This window comes from Littorina saxatilis, linkage group LG17 (assembly GCF_037325665.1).
Source record: "Littorina saxatilis isolate snail1 linkage group LG17, US_GU_Lsax_2.0, whole genome shotgun sequence".
In the NCBI taxonomy this organism is placed as follows: Eukaryota; Metazoa; Mollusca; class Gastropoda; order Littorinimorpha; family Littorinidae; genus Littorina; species Littorina saxatilis.
This window is the reverse complement of record NC_090261.1, coordinates 41,529,471-41,546,970: the sequence shown is the minus strand read 5'-3', so window position 1 is coordinate 41,546,970 and position 17,500 is coordinate 41,529,471. Positions and strand designations below refer to the sequence as shown.

The window sequence follows — 17,500 nt, the reverse complement described above, 5'->3', positions numbered from 1 at the left end:
CAGACGAACGTGTGAATGTAGATGTTGGGTGCGTGTTTAAGGGTCGGATGTTGACAGGATGGGGGGGGGGGGGGGCTGTACGCACGAGTGTGCAAGCGTGTGTGTGTGTGTGTGTTTGACACTGCGTCATAGTATACATGTTCTTGTACATGTGGTATGCGTTCGTGCTTGCTGTAACTTTCGGAGTTTCTCTGTGTACTTCGTTATGTCTGCCGCTTCATCTGGATAGGTATCCCCGGTAACCAGTTGTTGAAGAAACTCAACTGAACAAAGCGCTTTGACTTTCTGTTTATCTAGTCTAACAAAGCGTTGGAGACGTTAAGTGGCATCGGATGCGGCATCTCTATTTGTTGCCTCATCATCACTCTGATAGTCTACCGGGTCTGCTGGAGGTGAGAACTTTCTTTAAAAGAGTAATTTACTTAGGGCTAGGGGCATTAACAATTCAATGATAACTCATTTAAGAAATCAACTGCCTAACGACTTTTTCTGCAGAGTTGGAATTTTTGATGAACGGATTTCTTAAAAAGCCACTACGAACAACTTCCTGTGACAGAGTGGGAGAGTTTGCTGCAGTGATCTCCCTTCTTTTCCCAGTAACGCGACCATTGGCTCCTTATAAATGAGAAAAAGAGGTGTAAGGTTGCTATCGTACTCTTCCGCCTGGCTATTTGTCATTTTTCAATCTGATTATCTCGATCCCGCAATTTAACTGAATCATCCAAATTGTCTGCCCCATCATTTATGGGGCACAACTCTTCCATAGCGAATAAGTATAAAAAACATTGTCCATGAAGAAACAGTTGTTTCCCTTCATTTAAAAACTACTCTAATTCATAATCACAATAAAGAGATCACTCATCGCTCGCTGTGACAATGTTGTAGGTATCTTCGCTCGGACCGAAACGTCATTCTGGCCAACCTGTACGTCACTCTCGTCCTTGCCTACGTCACCCTCTTGGTGGGCGCTGACCATACGAGCCCCAGGGTTGGTATTATTATTATTAGAGTCTCAGAAAGTGCTTCAAACAGATCACAGACATGTAGAACACATGTAGTTTCTCGTTCAATTCAGATATCGACCTAACAACACAAATGAAATAAATAATGAGATCATGAAAAAGATAGAGAAACAAAGAAAGGAAGGTAGGAAGGAAAGAAGGGAATAGGTGGTTGGGGGAGGGAGGAAAGGAATCTTATTAATAAGGATTAATTTTCCCAAGTTGTTTCAGAGGGTGTTTTTGGGGGGTGATGTTGTTGTTGTGGGTGTGGTTGTTGTTGTTGTTGTTGTTGTTGTTGTTGTTGTTGTTGTTATTGTTCTTGTTGTTGCTGTTCTTGTTCTTATTTGGTTGTTGTTGTTGGTTTTATTTTGCTGTTTGCGTTGGTGTTAGTGTTCTTCTTCGTCTTCTTCTTTCTCTCTTTGAGCCTATGCTTGTAGTTGTATTCGACTTTAGCTTTACAAATTCATGAACACTCACCTCTCAGAAACAATATCAGTTATTCCGCTATTCATTTGTGATGATATTTATATATATATATCTATGCATATATTTTGGCAACTATTCATGCATTTATTTTTCTACTTAACTTTTTTTCTTAATTTATATATTTATTTCTTGGTCATGTTTCAGGCTGGCTGCACAGTGGTAGCAGTGTTGCTGCACTACCTGTGGCTGGCGGTGTTCTGTCTGATGCTGTGTGAAGGTCTCGACCTCTTCTTCTCCATCATCATCGTCTTCCCCAGAGCCAGATCCATCCTGCCCTGGCTGCTGCTCATGGCATACGGTACGTAAAGCTTAATGCCTCACTCTAAGTCGGAGTGTTGTTAATGGAAAACGACGTCGACTGAACGAACCAACATTTACATGTACAAGTTATGTGTTGAAGCCTTCTGTTTTCGAACTACATAACTTTGAATTGATATAGTTCCGTCATTTGTACATTTGTTTGCTTAACGCCCAGCCGACCACGAAGGGCCATATCAGGGTCATTTGTACATGCAGAGCCAGCAAAATCACAAGGTGCACTAAGCGTAAGCTATTCCACATCGATATTACACGAAGTTTGTGCTTGAGTGATATATATATATATGAAGTATACACATTATATCAATAAAAACAGCTTTGAATGCAAGGTTTTGGTTTCTGGCAGCAACATGTTTCAAGAAGTCTTAAAATGCGGGGAGCTATGAGCTATATTTTCAATGATCAATTTGATTAACCAAAAAACTTGACTAAATGTAAAAAAGAGGATAATATGAAGTACTTGTTAGACACCCACTTAAGTTACATAAGGCATTTTGGGAAGCTGTTTCAGTGGTACATATTTGTAGACCTAGTACCCTTCTTCTTGTTATGAGGACGGTAGCTTTTGTGCTATATATATATATGTATATGCTTGCAAAGCACGCTGTAGTTATTTATCCGGTGTGTCACTCAGCATCTACGTATATATAGCTAGCGAGACCATTGCGTACAAATGCGTAATGACCAAGACCTTTAAGGATACTTACGTTGACGATGGAGACTTTGGGATCGTTGTAAATGGCGATTACAACAAATTTCGACATCACGATTACAATTGTTGTATGTGCAGATATGAACGTCTGTATAGGTCTTTGTGAAAAGTTAAAACTAATGAACAATAACGACTTTTGTGAAATACTTAAAAGGTTTTTTTTCAAGATGATACAGATTTTTTGTAATACTGAACAGGTTTTGCAGATGAAGATTTTGTGGATCTGTGCAAATTCTGACTTCTGGAGATTTTAAGGTTTGATTTCAAGTTTTGACATTTTTGAAAGACAGATAAAGACTTTGGGGAGTGGCTGATACAGATTTGTTGTTGTCAATAACATATTATGTTTTTAGGTGCCCCTGTGATCATCGTTGCTATTTCAATGGGGACAACCCAACTGGAAGGCTACGGAGGCCAAACTAAGTAGGTTCTATTGTAAAAACATTTTATTTATTTTTGTGGACCTCATATGCATGCAGAATGCTTCAACCCTGAGTTGTTTTGCCTTTTTTTCTTTCTTTTTTTGTAAGGCGAGGGAGCATCCTTCTTCATTGGTCTTTTTTTCAATCACAAAATGTTTCTTAATCTTAATTCGAAATCAAACATACAAATAATATCAATTGGCGCACCATACCAATATTTACCAATACACATTTCAGCGACAATTAACAAAAGATTTATATAACATACCATTTAAGAGGAAACATTTTCATCTGGTGGGAATCCTAGCAACACTATATTTGCTGTCAAGCTTATATATACGCTAAATTTACTCTATAAACTACGTTCAACCAAATACTACGAATCTTCTGGCAAAAAAAGAAGAAATGTTCTATATCATCTGTCTCATTATAAAAATATGTACAATAAACATTTTCAACAATTCCCATTTTAAACAAAATTATATTAGTGGGATAAATATTATGCAAAATGTTCCAATGTAATTCTCTCAATCTGGTCTCAGGGGAAACTTTCTGAACAATTAGCCAACACCCGGGCCCGTATGCATGAACTAGAAGTAAGAAACACATGAAGTAGAGGCCTCTTTTTGAAGTGGGAACTCCCGAAGTTAACTTCCTAACTGTTCACTATGCATGAACTGACTTCAACGCCGAAGTAGTGACATCGAGAGTATTAAGGTCAAGGTCGCGGAAATTGAGGGAATCCCTAGTAATACGCATGCGCACGTTTCTGTAAACATGGCAGTCAACAGAAAAGGCAAGGCACGTGTGCCCAAAATGAAAGTAGCTACGGAGGGACGTTCTGCATCATTTACTGACAGTGAAATTGCTGTGCTGTTCACAAACATTTTTAACGAAAGAAATATTATTCTGAGCAAATGTCAGAGCAGCCTTACTATAAAACATAAAGACACTGTCTAGGCATATAATTATAGCAGACCAAGTGCGCGTGAAATGGCGCGACCTAAAAAAAAACCCGTACACGTGCAGGACTTATCGGCGACGGCGACGGCGACAGGGGGTGGGCCACCATCTCTCTCTCTCAGTCTCTCTCTCTCTCTCTTTCAGCCTCTCTCTCTCTCTCTCTCAGTCTCAGTCTCTCTCTCTCTCTCTCTCTCTTCTCTCTCTTTCAGTCTCTCTCTCCCTCTCAGTCTCTCTCTCTCTCTCTCTCTCTCTCTCTCTCTCTCTCTCTCTCTCTCTTACATACATCGTGGTACACACACCGTGCACACACACACACACACACACACACACACATACACACACACACACACACACAAACACACACATCGTGCACACACACACACCGTGCACACTCACTCACCCACCCACCCACACACACATTCAGTGACACACGCATACACAGGCGCGTACATTTGAAAGTCAAGACATGATTTGATTTTTTTCAAAGCATAGGAAGGTTTCTTTGGCAAATAACAAACAAGTCGCGTAAGGCGAAAATACAACATTTAGTCAAGCTGTCGAACTCACAGAATGAAACTGAACGCACTGCAATTTTTCAGCAAGACCGTATACTCGTAGCATCGTCAGTCCACCGCTCGTGGCAAAGGCAGTGAAAAGAAGAGCGGGGTAGTAGTTGCGCTGAGAAGGATAGCACGCTTTTCTGTACCTATCTTCGTTTTAACTTTCTGAGCGTGTTTTTAATCCAAACATATCATATCTATATGTTTTTGGAATCAGGAACCGACAAGGAATAAGATGAAAGTGTTTTTAAATTGATTTCGAAAATTTAATTTTGATCATAATTTTTATATTTTTAATTTTCAGAGCTTGTTTTTAATCCAAATATAACATATTTATATGTTTTTGGAATAAAAAAATAATGAAGAATAAGATGAACGTAAATTTGGATCGTTTTATAAAAAAAATATTTTTTTTACAATTTTCAGATTTTTAATGACCAAAGTCATTAGTTAATTTTTAAGCCACCAAGCTGAAATGCAATACCGAAGTCCGGCCTTTGTCGAAAATTGCTTGGCCAAAATTTCAATCAATTTGATTGAAAAATGAGGGTGTGACAGTGCCGCCTCAACTTTTACATGACGTCATTAAAGACGTTTATCGAAAAAATGAAAAAAAATGTTCGGGGATATTATTCCCATGAACTCTCATGTAAAATGTCATAAAGATCGGTCCAGTAGTTTAGTCTGAATCGCTCTGCACACACACACAGAGACAGACAGACACACACACATACACCACGACCCTCGTCTCGATTCCCCCTCTATGTTAAAACATTTAGTCAAAACTTGACTAAATGTAAAAAAAATAACACAAACCGGTCGTTGCAGCCTGAATGCAACTGCAGGGGCCTAAAAGGAAAAAGATTAATACAAAAAAATGTAATAGTAAAAAATGTTTTCCCAGGAGACATTTGAACTCAGAGCGTCAGGACGAAAGTCCAACACCCTAACCACTGCACTATGTTACCCGTGTGGCAAATGGTATGATGAAAACATGTGTTATGAGTTATTCAGTCGTGATAGTTTCAAAGCTCGCCACCTTCGCTTCATGACTTGAGCACGTTTGTTTCGGTCAGTAACTGATGGAACTGTCGGTTTTGAGCCATTCTGTTTCAAGCATTAAAAGTTTCACCTAAATTAAACAAGAATGTCACAGTTCGTGTCTATGGTGCAAGGTAGGCGTCCGTCTCATTGTAGCCAAGTTACGACAGTTGCTCGATTGACGCATTTCACGTCTTCGATATTCTGTCTGAGCTCATTTCCCAATGAGCTGCCTTAAAAACAGGAATGTCCTGCAATTGTAGTATGCGTTGGAGGTTTCTGTTAGATGGGTAAGGAGCCTTAAGAAGCGATATCGTCGTATAAAGATGTCAAGTGAGAGACCCTGTAAATTAACATTGAAAGTGGGAACGTCGGAAGCAAAGTTGCCAGCTACCCGGTATGCAAGAGCTAAATTGAAAGCCGAAGTAGTGGCTTCGAGAGTTCTGAGGTCAAGGTCGAGGAAATTGGGGGAATCCCAATTGGTGCGCATGCGTTTGTAAACGGTAGGCTTGGTGACCAGAGGAAACAAATCTCATCGCGAGTTCGTAAATGGACGAACGTTGATCGCGCTGTAGCTTTTACTATAGTTGTTGCTTCTGACTGGTTGAACGAAAGGGTCGGTTCAAAGCTGTGATGATTGTCTTGAAATTGAATGACTGTCTATAATAATGATTTTGTTGACCAGAATGTTGGGGAGAATAAAACATTTTTACATTTAGTCAAGTTTTGACTAAATGTTTTAACGTAGAGGTGGGAATCGAGACGAGGGTGTGGTGTATGTGTGTGTGTCTGTGCGTGTGTGTAGAGCGATTCAGACTAAACTACTGGACCGATCTTTATGAAATTGACATGAGAGTTCCTGGGTATGAAATCCCCAGATATTTTTTTCATTTTTTCGATAAATGTCTTTGATGACGTCATATCCGGCTTTTCGTGAAAGTTGAGGCGGCACTGTCAAATTGGTTGAAATTTTGGTCAAGTAATCTTCGACAAAGCCCGGACTTCGGTATTGCATTTCAGCTTGGTGGCTTAAAAATTAATTAATGACTTTGGTCATTAAAAATCTGAAAATTGTAAAAAAAAAAAAAAAAATTATAAAACGATCCAAATTTACGTTCATCTTATTCCCCATCATTTTCTGATTCCAAAAACATATACATATGTTATATTTGGATTAAAAACAAGCTCAGTAAAAATTATTATCAAAATTAAATTGTCCAAATCAATTTAGAAACAATTTCATCTTATTCCTTGTCGGTTCCTGATTCCAAAAACATATAGATATGATATGTTTGGATTAAAAACACGCTCAGAAAGTTAAAACGAAGAGTGGTACAGAAAAGCGTGCTATCCTTCTCAGCGCAAGTACTACCCCGCTCTTCTTGTCAATTTCACTGCCTTTGCCGTGCGCGGTGGACTGACGATGCTACGAGTATACGGTCTTGCTGCGTTGCATTGCGTTAAGTTTCATTCTGTGAGTTCGACAGCTACTTGACTAAATGTTGTATTTTCGCCTTGCGCGACTTGTTTGTTTATGTGGTAGCGAAGTCGGTTATGTTAAACCTCTTCTTTTTATATTTAGTCAAGTTTTGACTAAATATTTTAACATCGAGGGGGAATCGAAACGAGGGTCGTGGTGTATGTGCGTGCGTGTGTGTGTGTGTGTGTGTGTGTGTAGAGCGATTCAGACTAAACTACTGGACCGATCTTTATGAAATTTGACATGAGAGTTCCTGGGTATGAAATCCCCGAACGTTTTTTTCATTTTTTGGATAAATGTCTTTGATGACGTCATATCCGGCTTTTCGTGAAAGTTGAGGCGGCACTGTCACGCCCTCATTTTTCAACCAAATTGGTTCAAATTTTGGTCAAGTAATCTTCGACAAAGCCCGGGGTTCGGTATTGCATTTCAGCTTGGTGGCTTAAAAATTAATTAATGACTTTGGTCATTAAAAATCGGAAAATTGTAAAAAAAAATAAAAATTTATAAAACGATCCAAATTTACGTTTATCTTATTCTCCATCATTTGCTGATTCCAAAAACATATAAATATGTTATATTCGGATTAAAAACAAGCTCTGAAAATTAAATATATAAAAATTATGATCAAAATTAAATTGTCCAAATCAATTTAAAAACACTTTCATCTTATTCCTTGTCGGTTCCTGATTCCAAAAACATATAGATATGATATGTTTGGATTAAAAACACGCTCAGAAAGTTAAAACAAAGAGAGGTACAGAAAAGCGTGCTATCCTTCTTAGCGCAACTACTACCCCGCTCTTCTTGTCAATTTCACTGCCTTTGCCATGAGCGATGGACTGACGATGCTACGAATATACGGTCTTGCTGAAAAATGGCATTAATTGCGTTCAGTTTCATTCTGTGAGTTCGACAGCTACTTGACTAAATATTGTATTTTCGCCTTACGCGACTTGTTTTAATGATTGTGTATCGGTAAAACTGTTTTGGACAAAATAGGTTGGTTAGAGCGAACGTTTGGGTTACTGGTAAATTTGAAAAGGCAGAAATCAATCAGTGTTTGGGGAGTCAAGATATAAGGTGTAGTAAAAAGAAGATAAGTTCAGTGACTTTCATATCAATTGGGAAAATGTGTGTCCGAATTTTTACAAAAGATAAATTGTTGTACTTGGGTATTTGTAAATTATGGTTGTCCTCGTTAATTGTGAACATGATGTATGTTTATATAAAGTTGAAAGTCAAGATTGGATTTGTTTAGCCTACGCGCGTGTGTGCATGTGTGTTAGACATAGACATAGAACACTGTATTATCTCAATTACGAGAAACTCGGGTGTGGTGAATCATAATAAACAACATAAAACGTAAGAACATAAATAAAATATCGAGGCACAAATACTCAGCTCATAATAGTGTGTGGTAGGGGGGGATGGGGCGACACACACACACACACACACACACACACACCCACCCCTCCCCCCACACATGTGCGCCCGTGCACGCAAACAAACGAATGCATAAACAGACGCACAACTACACACGCACGCACGCACGCACACACACACACACACACGCACGCACACACACACACACACTCACACATACACACAGACACACACACACACACATATATATATATATACACTCACACACACACACACACACACACACACACACACACACACACACACACGCACACTCTCACACGCACACTCTCACACAAACACACACCGGCTCACACTCACATATGCACACAACGACGCCCATTAACATAGAAACACCCCCTCGTATAAGCGGGGATGAAAGAGTGGTGGCCAGTGACCCAGAGCGAACAAAAGTCAAAGCTGGCTGGTTTGTATTCAGGGAAATTTGAACGAAATGCACGTACGAGATACGACTTTTCCTTCTATTTTCTCTTTTTGGGACTTTCATTTGCGTTAGCTCGGTTTGATATGAAAAACCGAAGAAAAGCCCTGCCATTGTGCACTGAGAAACGTTGGAAGTAGCGTTTGTACTACTGGGTTTCGCTTACTTCCTAGTTTGCTTCCAAAGTAAGCTCTTTTTTCGTCGCATGCATGCGAAAGTGAGGATGTACTTCCGATGTCGCTCAAAACATTGGAAGTAGTCGCAAACTACCCTCAGTTACTTCCTCGCTTTGCTTCGAAGTAAGCCCTTCTTCCGGCCCATGCATACGAAAGTGAGGCAAGTACTTCCGATGTCACTCAAAACTTCAGGAGTTGTCGCGTACTTCCCCCATAAGCATACGGGTCCAGGGGGTAATTTCAACGTCAAATTTGTGCAACCAAAATTGAAGACAACATGGATTCTTTTACTTGAGACTTAATAAATACTGTAGATACTAGCGCGCTCGAAAATACTCTTCTCTACCAAAAAATTGCGAAAATTCTATTTTTTTAGAAGCAGTCACACGTTTTGTCTAACAAACGTCTTCACTGCACTGTGCACAACTTTATATTGCATAAATAGTGAGGGAAAAAACCAATAATCTCCCCTACATGCTGGAGTGTCAAGAAGTCGTTACCGACCATGAAGTCAGCTACGTAGGTTATACCGTATTGTGCCCATGTCTTAAAGAAAAGAACACACTTCAGATACATAACCTTATTATTATTCCAAATACATTCAGAATAACCATCCTTACACATCATAATTATCCTTATTATTCTGAATCCAAACTGTTAAAACTTCCTTCTAAAACAACGATTGTATCATTTCAACTCCCTTTGTCCTTTTCCAATTCACTCTAAATCTAAAACATGCAAAATCTTCTCCAAACTTTGAAAACCAGAAAGATGGTAAAAATGTCCAGCTGTTTTCCACTCAGGACGTTTGTAATTTCGACGCCCATTCACACAAAATGGACGACTGAATTAATTTAAATCAACCATTTTAATGCCTTCTTTATACATTTAGTCAAGTTTTGACTAAATGTTTTAACATAGAGGGGGAATCGAGACGAGGGTCGTGGTGTATGTGTGTGTGTGTGTGTGTGTGTGTGTGTGTGTGTGTGTGTGTGTGTGTGTGTGTGTGTGTGTGTCTGTCTGTCTGTGTGTGTGTGTGTAGAGCGATTCAGACTAAACTACTGGACCGATCTTTATGAAATTTCACATGAGAGTTTCTGGGAATGATATCCGCAGACTTGTTTTCATTTTTTCGATAAATGTCTTTGATGACGTCATATCCGGCTTTTTGTAAACGTTGAGGCGGGACTGTCACACCCTCATTTTTCAATCAAATTGATTGACATTTTAGCCAAGCAATCTTCAACGAAAGCCGGACTTCGGTATTGCATTTCAGCTTGGAGGCTTACAAATTAATTAATGACTTTGGTCATTAAAAATCTGAAAATTGTAAAAAAAAAAAAATTTTTTATAAAACGATCCAAATTTACGTTCATCTTATTGTTCATCATTTTCTGATTCCAAAAAACATATAAATATGTTATATTCGGATTAAAAACAAGCTCTGACAAATAAAAATATAAAAATTATGATCAAAATTAAATTTTCAAAATCGATTTAGAAACAATTTCATCTTATTCCTTGTCGGTTCCTGATTCCAAAAACATAATTATAGATATGATATGTTTGGATTAAAAACGCTCAGAAAGTTAAAACGAAGAGAGGTACAGAAAAGCATGCTATGCAGCACAGCGAAACCACTACCGCGCGAAACAGTCTCGTCAGTTTCACTGCGTTTAGCACGAGCAGCGGACTACGGTCATTGTGAAAAAATGCAGTGCGTTCAGTTTCATTCTGTGAGTTCCACAGCTTGACTAAATGTAGTAATTTCGCCTTACGCGACTTGTTCATATTAACTTTTCAACACGGATCTTTTAAAGGTCCTTGTCTACATTTGTATACCGAAATCGCCATTTGACCATTAAAATGCAGAGTCTATTATCTACAAATATCAACAATACACCCCCTTTTGATCAGGAAAGACGAAGCCAGTGTAGGCGCCGTTTGAAAATTCATTGTAGTATTCCAGCGTAGTACTCATAGTAGGATATCCTTATTTGAAAAATGCCAAGCGCAAAACTCCTCTCAAATCCCGTGCATTTCGTGCGTTTAAAAAAAAGCGTGGACAGCTCTCCAGTGTCAAACTGTTGCTGCACTTGTTTGGGCGTGGCTATAAGCGTAGTGACATGAATTTGATTGGTCAGTATTTTTAGGCAAAGCACAATGTTCTCAGCAAACAGAAAACAAAATATTGGAAGCGTGAGTCACGCTACCCAAAAATAAAATATTTCTTTACATATATTTTTGTTTCTATAACTTTTTTCCCCATGGTTCATTCATCATCTGACATAACTTTTTAGCGAAATCTAACCATAAGATTATTGAAAAAAAGCAAAAATGTAGACGACCACCTTTACCCTTTCAACGGCTTTTTTTTATTAACGTCTTTCCTTTTCTACAAAAACCGAAATAAGAGGATGTTTACTCTTTCTAAAACCTTTTCTGGAATACATAGTGCCTTCACAACGTAAACCAACTGAGGAACAATACAACTTTTAATAACGCACAATTTTCCAAAGTAACCTAAATTTCTTCTTTGCCAAACACTTACTATCTGCAAAATGTTATTTATCCTGGATGACCAGTTCTCCTCAAGGGTGGATGCTGCACACAAATTACAAAAAACAATGCCGAGTATCCTCGGGTTTTCCCGTGTAACATGCCTCAAATGGCTTTGCCGTGAGGGCGTAAAACGTACATTTTCTCCTCAACTTATTTTTCCAAACAAGACCGTTACACTCCGCGCCACGGCCTCTACTGGACTCAACCCACATGGCCTCCTTTTTTGTGCGGTTTATCTCTAAACTAGACATATTCGCAAACGTGCGGAACAACTCCATCACTACATTCGCATCATCTTAGTCTCTCAAAAACAATGTTACATCGTCGGCATACAACAAAATCCTCAAAACACAACTTAAATTTCCCACCGTACTACGTTTTGACACAATACCTTTCAATCTATCATCGGATCTAACCCGTATTGCCAATAATTCTATTGCCAACACGAAAGCCAATGGAGAAAAAGGGCATCCTTGCCTTATACCAGCGTCCGCCGTAAAATAATCACTTATCCAACCAGAATACCCAACATAACTTATACTTTCTATTGTAATTCAATTAGGTATGTGCTTAAGTAAACTTTAAGAGAAGAAAACATTTGTCTCAAAACAACAACCAAACACAAACATAGGCCCACTCACGCACGCGCGGACACTCACACAAGCATGCACGCACACACGTACACACGTACGCAAGCACACGCGCACGCATGCTAGCATACACTCACGCACGCACACACACACACACACATACATACACACACGCACGCACACACATACAAACACACACACACACACATATGCACACACACACACACACGCACACATACACGCACGCACACACACACAGACATACCATACACACAACAACACACACACACACACACACACACACACACACACACGCGCGCGCACACACACTGGCACGCACGTGCACATTAGCGCGCGCTTTTCTTCCGTTGCTGCTTTCATTGGCCTTCTGATTACTTTCTTTCTAGTTGTTGGCTTTCAATACAGGACGGACTTGTGTGGGCCTTCAGTGCTCCAGCGCTGGCTATCATTTTGGTAAGTACGAAATGCTTCAAAGGAAGTTAAATATATGTTGCAAAGATTGTAGTTTGCGAAAGCAGTACAGGGTTGAATGTATGCACGCGTGCATTTGTGCGTCTGTCTATCTGCCTGTCTGTACTTTTTTTTGTGTTCACAACTTGGCCAAGTTAAACTCTTCTTACTGCAATTAATTCATTGTTTTGCAGGCAAATTACATTATTGCTGCCATCGTGATTCGTGTTCTACTAAAGAGTAAAGCCAGGACATCAGCAAATTGGTCTTGGAGACAAAAAACAAAGTAAGAAGATAATCATATAAAATGTGTGTAAATTACAAAGACAATTACACAAAAAAAAGAAAGAAAGAAAGAAAAAAGAAAAAAAGCCCGACAGAAACAAACAAAGATAAAAAGAAAGAAGCTTTATCTTCACAATGGCTGACATTAATGTCGCAGTCGACAACTTTCAAGTGCACTTTTTTTTTTATTTTTTTTTTTAATACTTTCAAGTGCACGTTAAGCCTCATCACACACGGACGGATAATTATGTGTCACCTTGTGACGTCACTTTTTATTATTTTTTTTTTTAGATTTCTGAGTTTTAAAGATATATATGTACTTTGCGACTAGCCGAATAAAGCTACTACGATATTGTTAATCCTGTTGCCAGCAGCAGTAATACTGGAAAACTTATCTGGAACTTTCTTAAATATGCAGTTCCTTATCGCATGGTATTGAATTGATTTTAAGCGAGTGACAATCCTTAATGACTGACAAATGTATTTGACCTCCTGGAGGAAACTGAGCTGTGCTCACATCGTCGTTTTGCGCGTGAATACCATGAACAGTACATCACAGAAAACTGAATAGACACGCATTTCATTGATACGATTGATACATATCTCTGCTATACAGGTAAATGAGCAGTTTAATGCTATATACAAAAGTTGGCTAAATGTTAGGCTTGAATATTCAGTTTGACCGATGATTTAGAACATTGGCAATAGTCTATAGAGTGTTTCATGCAATGATTCATGGTCATCTAAAGTTTCATGCTTAACAGGTCGGTGGTGAGGTCAGTATGCGTGATGTCACCCATACTAGGACTGACCTGGGTCTTTGGTGTTCTGGGCTCTGATCCTTCAAGTTGGCAGGTCTTTCAGTGGCTCTTCATCTTCTTCAACTCGCTGCAGGTGCGACTTCCAGAAATAAACAGTGGAACCCCTCTTTTAAGACCTCAAAACATCTGAGAAAAGCAGGTCTTAAAAAGGAGGGAGTCTTAAAATGGGGGGGTGGGGGGGGGGGTGGGAGGGGAGAGAGTTTTAAAAGGGGGGGGGGGGTTCCACTGTAGGTCAATATAATACCGTGGTGGGTATAGTACATGTCGGACGTAGAGAAGAGGTTGGTTGTCACGTTGGGGCGCGACCAATGATAAAGTGTGAAATGACATCTTCTTTCAAACTAGTCTCTGCATGTGAACCGTCTCGTCTGCCCTCTGTTTTCTCTGTCTGTGTCTGTATATCACTCTGTTTCTCTCTGTGTCTGTGTGTCTGTCTTTTTCTCTGAGCCTCGTTAAATTGTTAAAGTCATAGCTCAATTTCTTTGACGTTTGTGAAGTTAAACCTGTAGAGCTTTGCTAGTTCCTAGACGCTCATGACCGTCAAGCATTGTGTGAGTTTGATTTACTTCCTGTGTACTTCAAGGTAGCAACGTTGCCACTTACTGGCTAGGCTGAACACATTGCACGGGCTAGAGAGTGATCTTGTTCAGGGCTCCCCATAGCGCGCGTCCTTGCTTCCTATACGCACAAGAAGCCAAAAACACGTACTCGAAATATATGGAGCGGGTCCTAGGACGCACTAAATTTCCTTTATCGTGCATACCGTACATACCATTTTCAGACTACCGGCACGGTTGGCCTAGTGGTAAGGCGTCCGCCCCGTGATCGGGAGGTCGTGGGTTCGAACCCCGGCCGGGTCATACCTAAGACTTTAAAATTGGCAATCTAGTGGCTGCTCCGCCTGGCGTCCGGCATTATGGGGTTAGTGCTAGCACCGCCCTGATATGGCCCTTCGTGGTCGGCTGGGCGTTAAGCAAACAAACAAACAAACAAACAAATTTTCAGACTGCAATCAACACTTCGCAGTACACTATGCGTACACTATACGTGACCACAATGTTTTATAAGTACACTGGAACTTTTCGGCTTTTGAACCCTTGGGACCCTCTAAAATACATGTACTGCAGTGGGGGTCCTTGGATCCTTTAAAATTTAAAAGTGGGGGTCCCGGGACGCACATGGAGGGGCGTCAGTGGGGAGCCCTACTTGTTGTTAGTTTTTTTGCGGCTTGGCCCTACAGACCCGGCAGATGTATAGCCGTTGACGACTCTTCTGTGTTTAGAAAATGTGGTTGACCATCGTCAAATCTCAAGGTCATTGCTGGAAAAGAAATAATGCCTTACAAGAGTGCGTCAATAATAGCCTTTGCTGCATTTTTTTAAAAGAGTAGGTAAATACTCAAGATTTTCATGGCATGTGCTATCTTTAAGAATGCTTTTCTGTGTAATTGTGCAGGGCTTCTTTATTTTCATCCTTCACTGCGTAATGTCTAAACAGGTAAGGAATATTCGGTTTTGATGACACCAGATTATGGTGTTGATTAAAGATGTAACACTTTGTTTTTGTATTAAATTGTAAAACATTCGTGTTCAGAGAAAACTTGACTAAAGGATGGTAATGTGTTGAGAAATCGATTTATTCTAGTGTATGGAAACAACGAATAAAGTGTGTGGGTATCACTAACAGGACGTACGTGATATTTGCACAATGTCTCACCAATCCGTGGCATGATTTTTAATTTTTACTGACATGATGTTTTGCTTGTCAAGGTCCAACAGTAGCACGATCTAAGCATTATAAGAGGTGGTTTTTATTTTTTTTTTTTTTTTTTTTTTTTTTTACAACGTACAAGCATTTCTTTTATTAAGCTCACATACATACTGAACGCTCTAAATCATGTTTACTGTTCCATTCAAAGACGATTGTAAATCTTATGCTATTTCAAGTGGGTGCTGTTTTCTTCATAACGACCGGTGCTATGGATATTCCCCAACTCTGTTTTTATGTGGGAAATGTTCCATTAAATAAACATCAGCTATTTTTAAAGATATTTGTACAGCGTCTTGAGACTACTCTTTTGTGATGAAGTGCGCAATATAAAAACGTGTTAATATTATCATATCAATACTGTTAATAATATAAACAACACAAAGCTAGCGTTACGCGGGACCAGTCTCTTGCGCCTCGAACAACAATAATCCTCGAATGAACGTACATGCGATTATCAAGTTTACTCTTTACTTTGATTTTATTTATATCTCATCCCAGGTTCGCGACGGCATCAGCAATCTAAGGCGTCAGTACGAGGCTTCGAAGACCTCCGGCTCCAGTAGTCGGGATTACCTCCCCCCGTCTTTTGATGTTGCGGTAAGATGGAGCAGAGTAAGATGCTGACAATATTTTCTTTTTTTACTAAAAAAAAAAATGGAACAATATCATTTTGGTAAAGGCTAAAGGGACATTTTGCAAGAGATTAATGATCACTCGTGTTAAGTATGTACGCTCGTATCTTAATTACCCCCCGCGGGTTAGGGGGAAGAATTTACCCGATGCTCCCCAGCATGTCGTAAGAGGCGACTAACGGATTCTGTTTCTCTTTTTACCCTTGTTAAGTGTTTCTTGTATAGAATATAGTTAATTTTTTGTGAAGATTTTAGTCAAGCAGTATGTAAGAAATGTTAAGTCCTTTGTACCGGAAACTTGCATTCTCCCAGTAAGGTAATACATTGTACTACGTTGCAAGCCCCTGGAGCAAATTTTTGATTAGTGCTTTTGTGAACAAGAAACAATTGACAAGTGGCTCTATCCCATCTCCCCCCTTTCCCCGTCGCGATATAACCTTCGTGTTTGAAAACGACGTTAAACACCAAATAAAGAAAAAGTATCTTAATTGTCCACTTCAAAGACTGAAATGTTGAAGTTTCAGTGACAGTTTTGTTTTGTCTATAATAACATTTTCCACAAACTTACCTCTCTGGTTTCCCCATTTAGTTTTGGAACGTTCGCAGTCTGTGCGTAGCTGAGTATTTCTTTTTCGTTGATAAATGCTCACTATGTGTATGATGGTGATAATAATAGTTGTGTTTATTGTACCGTTCGATTGTTGAAGCAAAATGTGTCTGCTCACAATTGCAGCTAGCGGCATTGGTCGTCTTTCCATCTTGATCAGTGTGCTTAGTGGGTTTTTTTCTTTTATAATGCAAGATTAATTTCCTGAGAGAAAATAATCAAAAAAACAACGATTGCAGAACTGTTGTAATTGAACGCACCTACAAGAAAAAGAAACTCCCAGTCGAAATGACATCTTTTTGATAGAAACAATTCCTTTAGATAATCTGAAATTCCCCAAAATAAATATTAGATCCCTAGCTTTTTTTCCATGGGAGGGAGGGGAGGGGGGCATAATTTTTTTTAAAGAAAAAGAGGCATTGCGATGATTAAATTAGAAAATAAAGCCATTTATTTGTATCAGAAGAATACCAAATTCCCCCTCAAGCTAATTTGTTGTTGTAACATTGATATTATTTAGAGTATGATTCCTGTTGCAGATACACTCAGGCCATTACAGGATGAGGTCCAATGGAAGTAGTGAGAACCAAATGCGTACGTTGCTGCCATCATTGTGCTTTATATACTAATAAATAGCTATATTCTTTTCGCGAAAACAATCTTTACTTTTGTCATAGACAAAACGATACAACAACAAAGGCTAGTTCTTTGATCATTTGGACTTTGAAATCAATAA

At 39.3% G+C, this 17,500-nt stretch overlaps 1 protein-coding gene across 1 annotated transcript in view; it reads left to right on the top strand.

The window, feature by feature from the left end:
• Positions 1-17,358, top strand: part of LOC138952912 (adhesion G protein-coupled receptor L3-like) — a gene marked incomplete at its 3' end in the record, with an annotated part of 28,597 nt that extends 11,239 nt beyond the window's left edge. The window contains 10 exon segments of the mRNA XM_070324662.1: positions 298-392; positions 886-988; positions 1,632-1,785; positions 2,871-2,940; positions 12,586-12,652; positions 12,844-12,935; positions 13,699-13,828; positions 15,211-15,252; positions 16,024-16,122; positions 17,304-17,358. Of these exon segments, the coding sequence (XP_070180763.1) occupies positions 298-392; positions 886-988; positions 1,632-1,785; positions 2,871-2,940; positions 12,586-12,652; positions 12,844-12,935; positions 13,699-13,828; positions 15,211-15,252; positions 16,024-16,122; positions 17,304-17,358 (907 nt within the window).
• Between the last annotated feature and the right edge of the window lie 142 nt (positions 17,359-17,500).